Source organism: Felis catus, chromosome A2, assembly GCF_018350175.1.
Source record: "Felis catus isolate Fca126 chromosome A2, F.catus_Fca126_mat1.0, whole genome shotgun sequence".
NCBI lineage: Eukaryota > Metazoa > Chordata > Mammalia > Carnivora > Felidae > Felis > Felis catus.
Genome location: NC_058369.1, coordinates 93177451 through 93197300, shown reverse-complemented (window position 1 = coordinate 93197300; position 19850 = coordinate 93177451). Strand labels below are relative to the sequence as shown.

Below are 19850 nucleotides of genomic sequence, written 5' to 3'. Positions count from 1 at the left end.
TCCAAACAGACCCTTAATACTTTTCCCTCTACCGTCCAGAAAGTTATTTTCAATTTGCTCTGTTATTTATGCAAGTTAAAAGATATTCTTAAAATGCTCCTATTTTAGTATTGGCAATTCAGTTCTTACATGTATATACTAGTCACATTTTGAGTTGGCACCAATATTTTAAATCTTACAATAGTCATACCACTTTAAATATATCATTTTGTAGGTAGTGACAATTTGTTTTATTTATCCACAAGAGGGGCTTCGACACCTATCAGTTCAAGTGCGTTGGTACATTTAAGGCCTCTTTCACTCCGTTTAACTGCTGCATCTGACTGGAGCAAGAATGGTGGCAAAGATCTTGACCTTGAAACACTGGTTGGATTAAAGGATTCAAGTGGATGATAGAAGCCGTGGCTGGATTTAAGTGAGGGCCAAACAACGCGGGGATCAACGCGGCCGAGGGCAGGGGCTGCAGCGCGATGTGCGGTGGGTGGAAGGGGGCAGCAGTGACCAAATGCAGCGGGTGACCCGCTAAGAAAGTGGGGTGTGCGGGGATGATGGTCGGAGTCAGAGGTGACAACGTGAACGGCGTAAAATGTGGCTGGGAAAGAGGATGTAGGTGAGCTATAGGGAGGGGACCACCATGGGAATTTATGGAGGCAGAAACAGCAAAATGCTGCAGGAAGGTGTGGTGGATGGTGGTGATGGAGGTGCGCTGGTGAACTGGTACCGTCTGGACCGCCGAGGCCGGAGAGAAGGCAGTGGGCCCCGAGGCAGGCACAACTCGAAGATGCTTTGAGAGGAGCTGTTTCTGCACGTGCTGCTGGGCTTGTAGCTGTAAGAGCTTATATTTATCTATTTCATCAGGAGAAAATGTTATTGGCTGCTGAATTAAGGGGGGAGAGCTAGATTTATGGCACACTTCTAATTCATCTTCTACTTTGTCATGCTTCTGCAAAGTTCTGTCAGAGTAAGAGTTTATATTCCTCTCTACGTGATTCATATGCATGCTTACATCCTGTAAGTCAGGATTTATTTGGTCCTCTTTGGTCTCTGTGGAATCAGTAACACCAGTATATCTATTAGATGGAAAAGCACCAGGGAAATCATTTGGTAGTGGGTCACGGCTTTGAATACAATGTTGGACTTCGCTAATTAAAGGTTTGACTGGTTCTTTTGTTGTTGGGTTCTTTTTCATGTTTGGTGACTGTGAATCTGCTACTACATGAATTATACCTTTAGAAAGATGGTTATCGCAATCAGGATCTACTAAAACATGAAAATTGTTTGTCTGTGAACTTTTGACTTTGTCTTTCTCAATAGTTCTTTGAATTGTACTGCCTTTATCAATTCTCTGTTTACTTGTGTTCTGTGTTTTTTCAGACAAAGGCAGTGCGGGTCTGTTACAGCCCAGTGGCGTGAATTGAATTGTGCATTGAATTTGTGAATGAGCCTCTGATTCATTTTCACAATTCTTTGAAGAGACCTCAAAATTAGTTGATTGTTCCTGACACCTCTTGGCTTGCGCTCTTTCTAAAAGGCTTTTGGCTGTCAGGGGTGTCCTCTCTCCTGTAATGGCCAACTCTGTGCTTTCTAAAGGGCTGGTAGAACAATTTCTTAGAAGGCAGCTGATATTCCCAGAGTTATACTGCACGGATTTTACTTTTCCTAGGTCACAAATACGAGGGCTGTCCGACGACTCTTGACTTCTCTCGCTTTTACTTAAGCAATAAATTCTCTCTCTTGAGTAAGAGCCCAATCTTCTGTGCTGAGGTCCCTGGCAGTTTGGTGCTTCTTCACTATTTCCGGAACAGGAAACCTGTGAGCTAGAATCACAATGGGCGATTCTCCTGGATTTGGGCCCTGAAAACTGCTGTTGATTTTTGCCCAGTTTATATCTTTCTCTGCACCGACTGTACCTATGTTTTGAGGATTTTTCATTCTTAAATGATTCCCACAATCTGTAGTTGCGGTCTCTCTGTATTTCAGATGGCAGGCAGGTGCTCTTTGCTAACTCCTCAGACACGCAGAGGCAGTTCGGGTTTTGGTGTCTCCCTTTGTGCCTTTCAACTGGGTTGTGTTCTCTTTTACAAAAGTACAGCAAATTGCCTCTGCCCTTGTCGCTGGACTTATGAACTGAACAAGTAGCTCTCAAGCTGGCTGTGCTGCCAGGGTATGTGTCTGAAGGGCTAGAAGTTCGAGTCAGAGACAACTTTGGAGAATTTCTCTTATAAGTTTGGTTTCTACATCTAGAAACCCTGCTGGTCATGCTGATGTGGTTCCTATTCACAATTACACTAAAGTCCTTCCCATGATCACTATGACCCCTCACTGGGTAAGGACTAGAATTCCAGCTAAATTGATTTGCATCTTCAAAATCTGAATGAGGATCGCAAGGGATCAGTTTTGGTTCTTTAGTCCTAGAGATGTAAGGAGAAAAAGATAGGCCCTCATTTACATCATTTAGAACTACCCTTTGGCAGCTTTGCCAATGGGTCCTTGAAGGTTCCTTAAGTCCATTATCACTATTATCATTGTTTTCTACACATTTCTTTAGAGAGATATCAAGGAAAGCAGGCACTTCAGGATTTTTCATTTCCAAATCACTTGCACTAAAATTATCTTTACTCATATTTGGCTCAGAATCACTGTAGCCCGAATTACATTTTCTCCGGAAACTTTCCCAATCTGGATTAGCTATCATCATCTTTGGTTTCAGAGATTGATCATTTTCTTGGATCAATTTCTGTTGGTCTTTGATTAAACCTGAGACTTGGCTCTCTATTGTAGTCTTCATTTCTGAGGGCTCCTTAATCAATTCTCTTTTTAAGTCCTCTGAATCATGGTCACTCTTTGTGTTCCGAGAAAGCTTAAAATCAAAATATAATGGGTTGCATCCATAAGAGATACAGGGCTCCGTTTTTGTAAAGAGCAGAAGTTCCGTGGGCCACTGGAGAGTGGTGTGGCCATCCTTACTTTGTACATGGAGAAAAGGCAATGGTTTAGACTTCACGTCATGTGGACATGCTTCTCTTACAAGCCTTGTTGCATTTTTGCCAACTCTTTCTGTTTCATCTAAAGATTTTTCTCTCTTCTCCATTCTGGAGTTGGGATTCAGATGCACTGTACTGTTTTGCTTACTTGGCTCCAGTGATGGAAACTCATCCAGACATTCAAATATCCTGGCATCACTGTGCCTGTAAATGTTTGGTGAGCTGGAGGAAGCATTTGCTTGGCATGAGTGATTAATGCAGTTTTCTGAAGTGTTCTTCGGTGTACCTCGAATTTCTTTTTCTCTGCTGCAAGGAGTAAAAGCCACATCTGAAAGATGAATATTAGATTTAGAGAATGAAGCATGAATGCCAATCGAATCTTCCAGTGTTTCATCAATAGAGTCATTTTTGTCTTGCACGATTTGAGAGCTGATGGAAAAGGTATTGTGTAAAACATGTTCCAGATGGCTTGGTGTGATGTTTATATCTTTTTCCTTAGTAAGAGGTACGTCCTCACTTGCAAACCTGCGGCACTTACATTTCTCTGCAGTTTCTTTTGCTTTATAGCTGGGGGACTTGTTACAATCGTGTGTTTCTTCTGTGTTCTCACTAAAAACTGATGCTGAAGACTCTAATTTTAGATGTACTTTTTTGGAAAAAGAAAATGATACTCCTGTCCTGTGATTTGCATTGCTGAGGTCTGAAGATGTCTGTGGTACCCGATTTCCGAATAAATAACGTCTGTCCATTGGTAACTGGTGTCGATTTTGCATGGTGGACCGCTGTTTATCAGAAATGCTTCTGGGGAGATTCTTTCCTTTAAGGAGAAGAGTGCTCTTCATGCACGATACCTTTCTGCCATTCTTAACTGGGAAAATTCCTTGCTGGAGTTGCTTTTCTATGGCTACCCTGGGAGCTTTGTATGCTGGTCCATTTCCAGAAACACTGTAGACACAATAAATATTTAAATGATTAAGACATTAGATTTGAAATCTCATGTATATGTGAACATTTCTTAGTGTTTCTATGATGAGTTATGCTATCTACAAACTATGTCTATTGCAATATCACCATTTCACTGTGTTTATATAACTCAGTATATCTATGTTTCATAGAGGCCATTTCTAAAATGCATCACTTAAATGTGCTCTTTTGAAATTAGCAAGAAGCAATAATAGGTGGATATCTATGCTAGTGCTGCAAAAGAAAATAAAGTACTGCATTTACATCCCAATATATGTCCTGCAGAACCTATCAATTTTTTTTGGAAATATAGACTTAACATTCTTTCACAAGGAGTTTTTCAATCAGTGATCTCCCATTAAATAAGAAATAAAATGGAATTAAAAGTCACTTCCAAAGTGTAAAAATACATATTTAATGTCATTTTTTGTATAAGTGCTACCATTTCATAATTTTTGTTGCCTCGGTTTTAAAATTTCTTCATGTTTGCTTACTTTGGAAAAGTGTGACTATTTCTTTCTCCATGACATCACCATTTTGACCAATTATAACAAATGCATAAAAAAGTAACACACATTTACAAGCCATCTCAGTATCTCAATTATTTGAAATCTTTTTTTTTTTGCATCTTCCTCACCCAAATACTTTCTTTCTACCTTTCCTGCATACATTTGTTTTACCTTTTAACAGCTTTTGTAAAGACTATTCATTCTGCTGAGCTTAATTTGTGATTCAATCTGAGAACTAGAAATAGCAATACACCGAAGAGATGAAACTCTTTAGATTAAAATTGTCTCTTCTATGTTTACCTTAAAACCTCTACTACAAAACAAGGTTTGGGCGGAGGTGGGGTGGTGGAAGGCAACAGAAAACACATCATTTATCTGATCTTTTGCTTTGAGATGGCTTTCTTTTCCTTCTCCTTTTCTTTATCCACATGCTTGAATATGTGTCTGTTTGCTTCTTTCTAGTTTAGATTTTTATTTTATTGTATTCATTCATTTGTTACTTGAGTAAAGAATACTAATAAACTGGTATCTTTTCCATAAGTAGCTTAACTTCTAATGGAGAGGTATGTTTTCTGAGCCCTTTTCTGAGAAGTTCTTTCTTGTTGCCTTCACCTATGACTGATTTGGCCAATCAGCACAGAACTCTGGAATCCCATTCCTCTTGTCCACCATATCTCATATATATAAAACCTTGGTTTGCGATAATAATTCATTCTGAAAACATGCTTGTAATCCAAAGCAATTGTATATCAAAGCGAATTTTAAGAACCATTGGCTCAGTTGTTATCATGTGACAGTTGGCGTCAGGTACTACTCCTATTGAAAGACACTGCTTGTTTATCAAGTTAAAATTTATTAGAAATGTTTGCTTGTCTTGAGGAATACTTGTAGAACAAGCTGCTTGCAATCCAAGGTTTTATGGTACTTTGCTTCATTGTCTTTACATATTTAATACCACAGAAAAATACTTACTAATCCTCCTTTTATTCATTTTTGAAAGGAATCTGTTGTGCACTTGTGTGATTTGTAATTTTCTTTTTCATTTATATATAGTTATAATATTTACAACTTACATTTTTATTGTAAGTACTATCCACAATATATTGTTATTTTAGATTATATATATATATATATATATTCATATATTAGATGACATATATATATGACGTTTTTATCAGACCAGAGTTACAGATTTCTTGGGTTAATTTTCATTAGTACCGTTGGGCACTTTCAATTCAATTTCTTTAGCTCAGTTGTATTTTCTTCTCTGATTTCTCTGATTATTGCTTCTTCTCTGTCTTAGCTTTTTATGCTGGAATTTATATGTTAAATGTGTTGGCTTTCCTGAATATATCTTTTAGGTCTTATTATTTATCTCAATACTTTAGTGTCTTTAGTCTGTTTCTCTAGTTCAGAAGGAATTTCTTGTTTTTAATTTCTGTTTTACTTTCAATTTTTTACAATATCCAATATTTCATTTACTATGCTCATATGGATTTTAATTTGTCATAGTTTCAGCCACCATTCACTTTTTAACAATTTCAGATTGTCCCTTCTTCATAAACAAATTTAGAATTATACTGGTCCCTTGAATCTTGTGGAAAATAAATTCAGAAAATTTTCAGTAACTGTTCCATAATGAAACTTTCTTCTTACTCATTACATTAATCTCCTTTTTGTGAATCATTTTTTTTATGTTCTTTAGAGAGGTTGTTGAGGCATTTTGATACGAGGAATGGAAAGGAACACACTAAGATAGTGTATGGCTTATTCAGTATTTCTTTCAAACAGAAAGGAAAATAGAAAGCAGAGAGGTTAACTGTAGTTATTAGTCTTTTAAAATGCCTGCAGTCTGGGGATAGAAGGGTAAGGGAGCAGAAAGATCTGCAGCTCAGAATTTTGCCTCAGTGTCAAAGAGTTTCTTTTCCATATTTAGTAGCCACACTTTTGAGTAAGTAGGAGCTATACTTCTGTTAAGTTACCTTCTCTAGGAACGTCAATTAATCTGATATTATCTGCACTTAGAAATTATTTCAAAAGCCTGGTGTATGGATATTAGCATTCTGCTTCTCATGATTCCATTATGACACAGATATGTTACCATTTTTATATTATCTACTTATATTTTTTCCTCAATAATATTTTTTCTTATTATCCTGGCACTGTTTTGTGTATTTTCTTGCTTTGATTTATGTTAGTCTAAATGTTCTTTTCTGTATGGTTGTTTTATGTGACAATTTATCTCTCTAATGTGCAAGCTTCTCCCTTTTATATTCTTTTCAATATTTTTAATCACCTTTGCTCTTATTGTTTTTATATTATATTTTGCTCTTCTTGTCCTTAATTTTTGTTCTTACTGTATAATCCAATCTACATTTATGATTATATTTTTTCACAAGTTGTAGCATTTTACCCTCATTATTAATCTTTTCTACCTCTAGGGTTTATGCTTTAAACTTTTTATCTCATTGCTTTCTAAACTTTAAGTTCCCTTATCATAAATCTAGTTAATTTTTGTTATTTTGGAAAAATCCCAATTTTCTATCTTTGTGGTTTTCAATTCTATTATTTTAATACTACTTTATGCCTTTTAACATAATTAAAGTTTAATTTTTATAGTTATATCCTTACTTACAATTTCACTGTTTTCTTTAGAACTTTCTTTATTTCTATTGTCTACTTAATTATTTTTATTTATAACAAAAAAGTGACTATAAAGTTAGCCCTTTCATACTTATTAATAGATTGTCCATTCTAATAGGTCTCCCCAAATTCTAATTCTTGACAAATAAAAACACGCACTATTTAATTATCTTCTTGTAAAAGAATACTTTCCAACCAGGAAACAAAACATATCAAATATGTTTGATGCATATTTTCTTTAAATGATATAACATGATCCATCTCTTATATTCTCAGAATCAGTGATCTTATACTTTTTTAAATTTGGAAAAAATGTCCATATCAGTATGCACTACACTTAGATTTATACATGTAGAAGTTTACAAACCGAATGACTCTTCACCCCCATGCAGTAACTGGGCTTGCTAAGGAACCAGGTTGGGCTGAATTTCCCAAGAAATGGCCAAAGTTGACTGTCCTTTATAAGATTCATCAATAGTTTTCTGCCATCATTTTTTTTTTCATCAGTCCAACTGCAATATTCTTACCACTAGTAAATTCTCCTCTCTTCTCCATAGAAATCATAGGAGAATTTTCTTGTTATGTGCACCATCCTACTGAGAAGACCTTGTTATGAGAATCATGGACAGAGAAAGGTTGTTTAGGAGAGGAATACAGATAAGTTTTTTCTTTTTCATTTTATTTCTTACTTTCATTTTTCAAGTAAGCTGCCAAAATGAAAATATTAAATAATTCTATTAAGTGACTTCCCTTAGGCCATGAGGCTACTTAAGCAAAAAGAACAATTATCTGGAGCGCAGAGGACAGGTCACAGCAAAAAATGTAATAATTTTCCTAGTTCCATGTTTTGCATGTGGAAAGCTTAACACCTAGCATTTCCCTAACAATATGAGGGAAAAACAAACAAACAAACAAACAGAACCTAGAAAGTCTGTCTAGCCTATAAGGAATGAGCTTGAGTTTGTGTTTGTTTAGTTAATATGATTTTCAGCTCAACCTTAATCGAGTAGAATTTTTCATTTGCTTTAATTTGGAAAACACTTAACGGGTAGCATGGCAAACTCAGAATTTTTCAACAGAAGCATCATCATCATCACCATCACTATATCTCCCACAGGAAAATAAAGAAATGTAGAAGCATGACAACTTTCCAATAATAAAAAAGGATATATGTTTATTAAGGCTACTAAGATTTTTTGTTGCATGGGCTGAAAGGACCTATCTAAAGGTTGTCTCTCTACAGTAAGATTTGCCCCCTCTTTTATATTCTCATAATAATCTCATAATAAATCACTCAAGAGTTAACATATTCCCCACATTTTTTTCCCTACATGCTACCATAATTATCATTAGACCTTTCCTTCTCAGTCCTATTTTGACAAGGACAGTTTGATATCTTATTGACACTGTGTTCGAATAGCATAAGATCCTCATTGTATTGGCCAGTGGAAAGCTCAGTACCAGATGTGTGTACCATTTCTATGACTGTGTAGGAGCTCAGGGCATACATTTTTATATTAACCTCAACTCTGGATACATGTTTTTCCAAACTTCATTGTTTCCTTATACCAAATTTCTCACTTATTTTTAATAGGATTATCTTCTATGTATTTTCTTGAGTTAATTAAATTATTCTAAGATAGTGGTACAAATACCTAAATATGTGTAAGGTAAATACTGTGTTTTTACTCATAAATTGATCCTTAAAACAAATGTTTCCTTAGAATCAAATTTGAGGTCTAATATATTATGGTACTCAATTATTTGAGTCATTCATTCTCAAATTTATTGCATTTTGTTTTTCATTTCAACAACAGGGGTTTAAATTGTGGCACAGAGCTATAAATTTCACAATTCACTAGGTTGCTGCCAAGTGCATTAATTAGCTACATTAGGTGTTTTACATTATGATTCATATGAACACAAATCACAATGTGCAAACTTAATTGAGTTCCAGGTAACAATCTCCTCACTTGGAAACATTCAGCAGTTCCAAGCTCATGAAAAACAGCTATTTTTCAGCTACAAGAATGTATTAGTATAATGCATGTTATAATTATCAATTTAAATAGCAGGGTGTGGTAAATTTAACTGCATTCACTACATCATTTTTTTGTTTTTTGTCATCCAGACAATGATAAGTGTCATTTATTCTAGGTTCAGGTATGTGCAGGGAAATGCAGAGAAGATTTATTTCCTCCCCAGAAAGATGCACTGTTACTTAAGGCTTTTAAAATTATTATTACAAAAAAATAAACAAAATAAACATTATTACAAAACTTAAAATAATTACTAAAAAGCTCTATGGGCCCATTTAAATCAGCTGGATAGAATAAGTGCTAGTACATGAGAATCAGTCTTAGATCATTTCATGAAATAGCACATAAAATTAACAACATTGGGAAGGAAAAAAGTCAGATACCAAAGTAACTAATTTATTAGCCTTTAACTATTAAAACATTTGCCCTCAAGCATGTCTTTTGATTAATTATAATTTGCTTCCGTGTGACAGTAAATCAAGTAAATTTATCTTGACATTTCCCCAATGATTGAATAGACTTTTTTTTGGAAGAGAGTTTTGAACCATCTGAGATACCTCTAATTCTTACCATTCAGACTGTTGCCTTAACTCAGCCAGCTGGTGAAGCCGTTTAAGTGCTTTTTCTTGTTTCTTCTCATCTTTCCATGACTTGGAAGCTACATTTCGAGCAAATTCCCGTTGCTTTAATTCTTTCAGTCTCTATGGACAAAGAAGAAAAACAGAAAGGGTACTATAAATAAGTAATATCTTTTCTACCTGTAAGTCTCCTTATTAAACTTTGTCTTGGGTGCACAGGTGACTTTCTGGATAGAGAGGGTAAAGCACTATTTCCATGGGTGTTCTTCTCTTCTCCAAGATAAAGTTAGTTGTCAACTGGCTTGTTTATCAAAGCTTGTCACAATCACTACAGAAATGTCCTGCCCAGTGCTTTTTGGGACCACTGTGGCTACATAACTGCAATCATTTATGTGTCTGTGAAAACATAAATGGCAGAATGTGTGATATATGAATGAGGGTGAAGGGAGAAGAGGTTATGGGGTGCACTTTCCTCTCCCTACTGCCCACAGTCCTCTCACTTGTGAAACATGCTTAGTCGCATTCATGCAAATTGATACTATTAAATATACTGGGTGAAATGAGCTTGTTTGATTTAAGAATATCTATTATTGGGAAAGATTCAGTTCAAAGCTCTAATGAGTGATTCTTAACTCTTTTTTTTTTCTCCTGGTGGAGGTATTTATCCAATGCAGATTTCTATATTGTATCCAGGAGGATAAAGATAGGTCAGGATTTAAACTCAGGGAAGACGGTTGCTTGGCGTTGCTTGATTTAAATTAACCTACCACTTCTTTTAATTAATCTTTTCTCTAAAACAATTGACTTACATGCAAATTGGATGTTACTCATTACCTGTTGGGATTTCTACTTCAGAATTTGCCATTAAGCACACCCATTGATATTGAACAAATTGAGAAGCAGCCACAATCAAATGAGCATCTTGAAGTTTGGCATTTAATCCTGAATTGAGAATATATTTGAAGATTAGTCTCTCTTAACTAAATTATTTTAAACTGCTTGAAATCTATACCCATTCAATTTGTTTTCGTTTTCCAAATCAAGTCTAGAAGATATTTCCCAGGAATGGCAAAAACCACATAGCTATCAAGTGAGGTTATAATGCTGTACTAGAATACTGCCCACCCATGAAGTGAGGGTACAACCTTTAATGGTCATTAACGTTGTTCCTGAAAGGGAACATACTTCTGTGAGATGGTGGCCAGATAACCACACCTGGGCTAAGTATCTGAAGAAGGAGGCAAGACCAACCTTTCAAAGAGAGAATATTCTAAGCCCAATGAACAAGAGTTTCACAGAACTAGAAGCAGCCACAGGGGCAATAGTGGAGCCAATCTGAATTCAATTTTTGACAAATGCTTCACAGGCTTTAAAAAAAAAACAGAAAAATTTTTCGAGCCCCGCGTCAGGCTCTGGGCTGATGGCTCAGAGCCTGGAGCCTGTTTCCAATTCTGTGTCTCCCTCTCTCTCTGCCCCTCCCCCGTTCATGCTCTGTCTCTGTCCCCAAAAAATAAATAAAGGTTGAAAAAAAAATTAAAAAAAAACAGAAAATTTCAAGAATTAAAATTGTGGCCCATGTGTTTTAAACAAAAAAGTATCAACAGTTCTCTGGAGTTGATAAATAGCAGACTGTCTAAACCTTAAGGGACAGGCATGGTCAGAAGACACAGGCTTTTAAAATCTCCGTTACTACTTTTCCTCCTACTCACACTTCCTTAGCCCCCATAAACATAATAATCTAGTCTTCCAGTGAAAGCTTGCCTTGTGAGCAAAGACCTTTTGGAAATTGTTCTACACAATTTAAGGGCCCACATAAAATGAAGTTCAACTGTGTCAAAGAGAGAATATGGCTACATAAGTAAAGAGCAGAGAGATTATTTTTTTCTTTACTCTGTTACTACAGAACATAAAATACTCTATTATATGTATGTATATATATATATATTTTTTTTTTAATTTTTTTAAATGTTTATTCATTTCTTGAGAGAGAGAAAGACAGAGCATGAGTTGGGGAGGGGTAGAGAGAGAGGGAGACACAGAGCCCGAAGCAGGACCTGAGCTGTCAGCACAGAGCCCAATGAGGGGCTTGAACCCACAAACCGTGAGATCATGACCTGAGCCGAAGTCGGATGCTTAACTGACTGAGCCATTCAGGTGCCCTAAAATACTCTATATTATATTTAATATTTGATATGACTGGTATGTAAAACCTGAATAGTCTAGGAGAGGAAATTTGTTCATTTACTCACATCTGACACTTTACTCTCATTATTGGAATTTTGTTTGAAACTTCCAGGTATAACTCTCTTTCTTTAGCCCCCCAGTTTCCAGGGATGCACCTTTAACTCTGAGTTATAGAAATGAGTGAAAATTCTGTCTTACTCACCCAACAACAAATATTGTCAACTACTACTATATAACAAGGATATAAAGTTGTCAAATCAATAATTTTCCCTTCAGGAGATACAGACAAGGGAAGAGGTATTTTCACAAGATAGTTTTGAGTTTCCCAATAGGGGTGGACACAAGATGTGTTAGAAGCATATAGGAAAAGTTAAGATAGAAGGGGGTGGGTACAGATTTGTTGTGTTAAGGAAGTCAGCCAAGTTAACATGTGTCTAAGGAACACAGAAAACTAGAGGAGATTTTGTTTAATGACATCTAGCCATAGATTTGGCTTAGCAAATGCTGAGTGCGCAAGGCTGCACAGAGGGGGGGGAAAAAAACAGAGAGCTACAGAGAGATCCCGTCAAATTTTCAGCATACTGAATTGCAGCACATGTACATGAAAAAACTACTCCAAGCCAAGAAAAGGGCCACCTGAAAGAATTAATGGCATCAGTGCCTGGCATGCATATAGGGTCAGGAAGAGTGTCTGTTCTCACCAACAAAATGGAACAAACCCACAGGACACTGAGTATAGAATTCATGGAAATCTTGCCTCAGTAGAGAATAATTTGCTGTGGATTGAGCATTACTTTGGATTTGCCTAACGAATCATAAAAGCAAGAGCTACAAACATAAATCTGACCTTAAGTAACTTAACTGCATTTCAGAACCAAATTTAAAGAAATTTATAGAAATACAAAAATATTCAGCAACAAGGAAAAAATTAATAACATCTGACATGCAATCAAAGATTAAGATCAAAGATTATCAAGAAAGCACGAACTAAAATGAGGAAAATAATCAATCAAGACCAATACAGAACCAATACAGAGGCTAGAGTTGGCAGAAAAGTACATTAAGACAGTTATAACTGTATCTTCTGTGCTTAAAAAGTAGATAAGAGATGATTGTCAACTGGACAATTATGCAGTTAGAGTCTCTGAAGAAGGAGGAGGGAATATTTGAAAATATAATGGTTGGAAATTTCCAAATTTCCTGAAAACCCACAGATCTCCCAACATCTCAAGTGCAAATAACATGAAGAAAACTATCCCAATGCTTGTTATTATCAAATTTTTAAAAATCAGTCAAAAAAGTGGAATTTTTAAAAGCATCTCAAGGGAAATGACATATTCCTGCACAGAACAAAGAGTAGGATGGCAAAAGAATTCTTCTTGGAAACAATACAAGTGAGAATACAGGGGAGCAGCACATTTAAATTTATGGAAGAAAATTAAAAACTTCTCAGAATAAAATTTTATACTTTGTGAAAATATCTTTTCAAATGAGGTGAAATAAAGATATTTTAAGACATGAAACACTGAAAGAATTCCTCAGCGCACCCACAGGATAAGAAATGTTAAAGAATATCCCTGGGCAAAAGGAAAATAGTACCAGATAGAAATGTGTGATTACACAAAAGAGCAAACACCAAAAATAGTAACTACAGGATAAATAAGACATATTTCTTAGTGTTGAAATGTACATAGACCATTTAAGCAAAAAAAGTAGCTATGTTTGGGGCAATTTGTAACAAATTATACATAAAATGTTAGTCAACAATAGCAAAAAATCCAAGAAGGAGAAATATGTTGAAAGGTCTTATTCAATACTGAACTGGTAGATAACAATTGAAAGCGGATTGTGATAAGAAGTGGACAATATGGCAACCATTAGTCTAATAAAACAAAGTGGTTTAGCTAATAGGATAACAAAGAAGGTAAAAGGAAATCATTACATCTACTCAATCCAAAAGAAGGTAGAAAAAAGTAAAACAGGAAGGTAAAATAGATGGGACAGTGACAAAACAAACAGCAAGATAACAACTAAAATCTAAATACATCATTAATCAAATTAAATATAAATGGTTAAAAAAAAAAAACAAACACTGGAATTGAAAGTTAGAGAGTATCAGTTTGGATTAAAAAGTGAGCTCCAGGGGCGCCTAGGTGGCGCAGTTGGTTAAACGTCCGACTTCAGCCAGGTCACGATCTTGCAGTCCGCGAGTTCGAGCCCCGCGTCAGGCTCTGGGCTGATGGCTCAGAGCCTGGAGCCTGTTTCTGATTCTGTGTCTCCCTCTCTCTCTGCCCCCCGCCCCCCTGTCCATGCTCTGTCTCTCTCTGTCCCAAAAATAAATAAACGTTGAAAAAAAAATTAAAAAAAAAAAGTGAGCTCCAATTATATGTTGGTTATAAAAACAAACTTTAAAATACAGCTACAATGGGTTAAAAAAATATAAAAGATTTACCATGTCAACACCAGTGAAATAAAGCTGGAAGGACTCTATCACTATAAAGCAAAGAAGATTCTAGAGCAGATATACTATTAGGAATAAAAAAAGGGCTATTTCATAATGATATGGAGTAAATAAATCAGAATGACAAGATAAGCCTAGATGTTTCTACGTCTAATAACAAAGCTTCAAAATACACAAAGCAAAAGATAAAACTTCAAGGAGAAAAAGTTAAATCCACAATTATAATAGGAGTTTTTAATGGCCTTCCACCAAACAACAGAATGCTAATCACAGATATATATTTCTGGAAAAGGTTACACCGAGGTGACCAAAGCTCTTAAAAAAAGACCCTTCCAACAATTGATTTGTCTAATGAAAAGAGAACTGGACAGATAAGGAAACCTTTCCAAAAACATATGGGTCAAATTTTGCCAACTTCGTATTTTAGCTTGAGTTTTCCCAAGTTTCTACTTTTCTTCTCGTGTCTACTTATTTAAACAATGGCATGTGCTAAACTGTCAGTAATCTTACTTAGTTTAAACAAAAGACAAAACAATTGGAAAAAAATAAAAGTTCTTTGAGAGTATATAGTAGATCAGTCCTTACTGAGAACAACACAAGACAAACATATTTCAGGAAAAAAAAAATTACTTACACATTTACAGAGAACTGTAGAAAGCTCAGTGATGGTTAATGACTTGGGATGAATAGATCAGAGCAGGTGAGGTTGAATCTCCCTGGGGGAGTAAGGAAGACAGAAAGTAGCACCTAACAATAGGGGGGAATTAAATGAAGTGTCTGCTTTCCAGAGGTGTTGGATGGTAGACAACACAGTATAGGGCTTAAGAGAAGGATTCTGAAATCAGTCAGACCTGAGTTTGTATACTGTCTCTGTCACTTACTAGCTTTGAGTCTCTAAGGTTACTCAATCTTCCCAAACTTCAGTTTACACATTTGTAACCTGGAAGACTATCACTATTTACCATGTAGAGTTCTTGGAATTAATATTTGAGTTGAGAAAAGTAAAACAATGAGCACAGCGCCTGATACATACATTGCAAATGATCAATGAGTCTGAACTATTATTACTATTAGAGATAAGGAATGGTCAGATTTTATGGAACTGTGAGAAGCAGCGTCAATAAAGAGCCCTCGATTTACCTGACAGTGGGGAGCCATTAAAAACACTTGATTGGTATTCTTACTGAAAACCGAGTGTTTAAGTAGTTTTCATCTGGATTTTACGAAACTGGTAGGTGTAGTCTTTTCTAAAGGAGACTACGGAAAAAGGAAGGAGGCTGGGTATGTCCCTCTTCCTTGTCTTGAACAATTTATACTCTTTACTTGAAACATGTATTTTCTGTAAGTCCAAGATCATATGTCACTCCCAAAGAAAATTATAAATTTTGGATTAAAATACGATTTGATGTCAGACTCTTCTTTGATACATCTTATTTAAAGTTTGCTCTTGGGAGAGGGGAAATTGGAAGATGGTGGAGTAGGAGGACGCTGGGCTCACCTCGCATCCTGCTGATCACTTAGATTCCACCTACACCTGCCTAACTAACCCAGAAAACCACCAGAAGACTAGCAGAATGAAGTCTCTGGAGCCAAGCGCAGACAAGAGGCCCACGGAAGAGGGTAGGAAGGGTGGCAAGGCAGTGCACGCTCCACGGACTGGCAGAAGGGAGCCGGGGCGGAGGGGCGGTCCACAGGCCAAGCAGACCCCGAGTTTGGCTTGCAAAAGCGGAGGGGCCGGACGGAGTGTGTTCCGACAGCAAGCGGGACTTAGCATCTGGGAGGTCATAAGTTAACAGTTCTGCTTGGAAAGCGGGAAGGCTAGAGGACAAAGGGAGGGAGAGTTGCTGAGCCCCCGGACGACAGAGCTCAGTTTGGCGGGGAACAAAGGCGCTCGCCAGTGCCATCTCCCTCGTCCATCCCCCAGCCAAAATCCGGAAGGGAACCAGTTCCTGCCAGGGAACTTGCTTGCTGGGCGCAAACACCCAACTCTGTGCTTCTGCAGAGCCACCCCTCTGGCTGCCACAGGGCCCCTCCTGAGGTGGATCACCTAAGGAGAAGCGAACTAAGCCTGCCCCTGCTGCCCCCGTGCACCTTGCCTACCCACCCCAGCTAATACACCAGATCCCCAGCACCACAAGCCTGGCAGTGTGCAAGTAGCCCAGATGGGCCACGCCACCCTACAGTGAATCCCACCCCTAGGAGAGGGGTAGAGAAGGCACACACTAGTCTGACTGTGGCCCCAACGGTGGGCTGGGCGCAGACATCAGGTCTGACTGTGGCCCCGCCCACCAACTCCAGTTATACACCACAGCACAGGGGAAGTGCCCTGCAGGTCCTCACCACTCCAGGGACTATCCAAAATGACCAAACGGAAGAATTCCCCTCAGAAGAATCTCCAGGAAATAACAACAGCTAATGAGCTGATCAAAAAGGATTTAAATAATATAACAGAAAGTGAATTTAGAATAATAGTCATAAAATTAATTGCTGGGCTTGAAACCAGTATAGAGGACAGCAAAGAATCTCTTGCTACACAGATCAAGGGACTAAGGAACAGTCAGGAGGAGCTGAAAAACTCTTTAAACGAAATGCAAAATAAAATGCAAACGACGATGGCTCGGATTGAAGAGGCAGAGGAGAGAATAGGTGAACTAGAAGATAAAGTTATGGAAAAAGAGGAAGCTGAGAAAAAGAGAGATAAAAAAATCCAGGAGTATGAGGGGAAAATTAGAGAACTAAGTGATACACTAAAAAGAAATAATATACGCATAATTGGTATCCCAGAGGAGGAAGAGAGAGGGAAAGGTGCTGAAGGGGTACTTGAAGAAATAATAGCTGAGAACTTCCCTGAACTGGGGAAGGAAAAAGGCATTGAAATCCAAGAGGCACAGAGAACTCCCTTCAGACGTAACTTGAATCGATCTTCTGCACGACATATCATAGTGAAACTGGCAAAATACAAGGATAAAGAGAAAATTCTGAAAGCAGCAAGGGGTAAACGTGCCCTCACATATAAAGGGAGACCTATAAGACTCGTGACTGATCTCTCTTTTGAAACTTGGCAGGCCAGAAAGAATTGGCACGAGATTTTCAGGGTGCTAGACAGAAAAAAATATGCAGCCGAGAATCCTTTATCCAGCAAGTCTGTCATTTAGAATAGAAGGAGAGATAAAGGTCTTCCCAAACAAACAAAAACTGAAGGAATTCATCACCACTAAACCAGCCCTACAAGAGATCCTAAGGGGGAATCCTGTGAGACAAAGTACCAGAGACATCGCTACAAGCATAAAACATACAGACATCACAATGACTCTAAACCCATATCTTTCTATAATAACACTGAATGTAAATGGATTAAATGTGCCAACCAAAAGACATAGGGTATCAGAATGGATAAAAAACAAGACCCATCGATTTGCTGTCTACAAGAGACTCATTTTAGACCTGAGGACACCTTTAGATTGAGAGTGAGGGGATGGAGAACTATTTATCATGCTACTGGAAGCCAAAAGAAAGCTGGAGTAGCCATACTTATATCAGACAAACTACACTTTAAATTAAAGGCTGTAACAAGAGATGAAGAAGGGCATTATATAATAATCACAGGGTCTATCCATCAGGAAGAACTAACAATTATAAATGTCTATGCACCAAATACAGGAGCCCCCAAATATATAAAACAATTACTCACAAATATAAGCAACCTTATTGATAAGAATGTGGTAATTGCAGGGGACTTTAACACTCCACTTACAGAAATGGATAGATCATCTAGACACACGGTCAATAAAGAAACAAGGGCCCTGAATGACACATTGGATCAGATGGGATTGACAGATATATTTAGAACTCTGCATCCCAAAGCAACAGAATATACTTTCTTCTCGAGTGCACATGGAACATTCTCCAAGATAGATCATATACTGGGTCACAAAACAGCCCTTCATAAGTATACAAGAATTGAAATCATACCATGCATACTTTCAGACCACAATGCTATGAAGCTTGAAATCAACCACAGGAAAAAGTCTGGAAAACCTCCAAAAGCATGGAGGTTAAAGAACACCCTACTAACAAATGAGTGGGTCAACCAGGCAATTAGAGAAGAAATTAAAAAATATATGGAAACAAACGAAAATGAAAATACAACAATCCAAACGCTTTGGAATGCAGCAAAGGCAGTCCTGAGAGGAAAATACATTGCAATCCAGGCCTATCTCAAGAAACAAGAAAAATCCCAAATACAAAATCTAACAGCACACCTAAAAGAACTAGAAGCAGAACAGCAAAGGCAGCCTAAACCCAGCAGAAAAAGAGAAATAATAAAGATCAGAACAGAAATAAACAATATAGAATCTAAAAAAACTATAGAGCAGATCAACGAAACCAAGAGTTGGTTTTTTGAAAAAATAAACAAAATTGACAAACGTCTAGCCAGGCTTCTCAAAAAGAAAAGCGAGATGACCCAAATAGATAAAATCATGAATGAAAATGGAATGATTGCAACCAATCCCTCAGAGATACAAGCAATTATCAGGGAATACTATGAAAAATTATATGCCAACAAATTGGACAACCTGGAAAAAATGGACAAATTCCTAAACACCCAACTCTTCCAAAACTCAATCAGGAGGAAATAGAAAGCTTGAACAGACCCATAACCAAAGAAGAAATTGAATCAGTTACCAAAAATCTCCCAACAAATAAGAGTGTAGGACCAAATGGATTCCCAGGGGAGTTCTACCAGACATTTAAAGCAGAGATAATACCTATCCTTCTCAAGCTATTCCAAGAAATAGAAAGGGAAGGAAAACTTCCAGACTCATTCTATGAAGCCAGTATTACTTTGATTCCTAAACCAGACAGAGACCCAGTAAAAAAAGAGACCTACAGGCCAATATCCCTAATGAATATGGATGCAAAAGTTCTCAATAAGATACTAGCAAATCGAATTCAACAGCATATAAAAAGAATTATTCACCATGATCAAGTGGGATTCATTCCTGGGATGCAGGGCTGGTTCAACATTTGCAAATCAATCAACGTGATACATCACATTAATAAAAGAAAAGATAAGAACCATATGATCCTGTCAATCGATGCAGAAAAGGCCTTTGACAAAATCCCGCACCGTTTCTTAATAAAAACCCTTGAGAAAGTCGGGATAGAAGGAACATACTTAAACATCATAAAAGCCATTTATGAAAAGCCCACAGCTAACATCATCCTCAATGGGGAAAAACTGAGAGCTTTTTCCCTGAGATCAGGAACAGGACAGGGATGCCCACTCTCACCGCTGTTGTTTAACATAGTGTTGGAAGTTCTAGCATCAGCAATCAGACAACAAAAGGAAATCAAAGGCATCAAAATTGGCAAAGATGAAGTCAAGCTTTTGCTTTTTGCAGATGACATGATACTATACGTGGAAAATCCGATAGACTCCACCAAAAGTCTGCTAGAACTGATACATGAATTCAGCAAAGTTGCAG

General features: G+C 37.1%; 1 protein-coding gene across 3 annotated transcripts in view; it reads right to left on the bottom strand.

Moving 5' to 3' along the window:
• Positions 1 to 203: 203 nt before the first annotated feature.
• Positions 204 to 19850, bottom strand: part of ZNF804B (zinc finger protein 804B) — a 516223-nt gene continuing 496576 nt past the window's right edge. For 2 of the 3 annotated variants that reach the window (XM_019825438.3, XM_045052349.1), the window contains 2 exons: positions 9709 to 9839; positions 204 to 3929 (listed from right to left, as the gene is read on the bottom strand). In XM_019825438.3, coding sequence (XP_019680997.2) covers positions 263 to 3929; positions 9709 to 9839 — 3798 coding nt within the window. In that variant the 3' untranslated portion in view covers positions 204 to 262. Of the gene's footprint in view, positions 3930 to 9708; positions 9840 to 10550; positions 10659 to 19850 lie in introns of all 3 variants that reach the window. The other variant, XM_045052350.1, reaches the window with a different exon arrangement.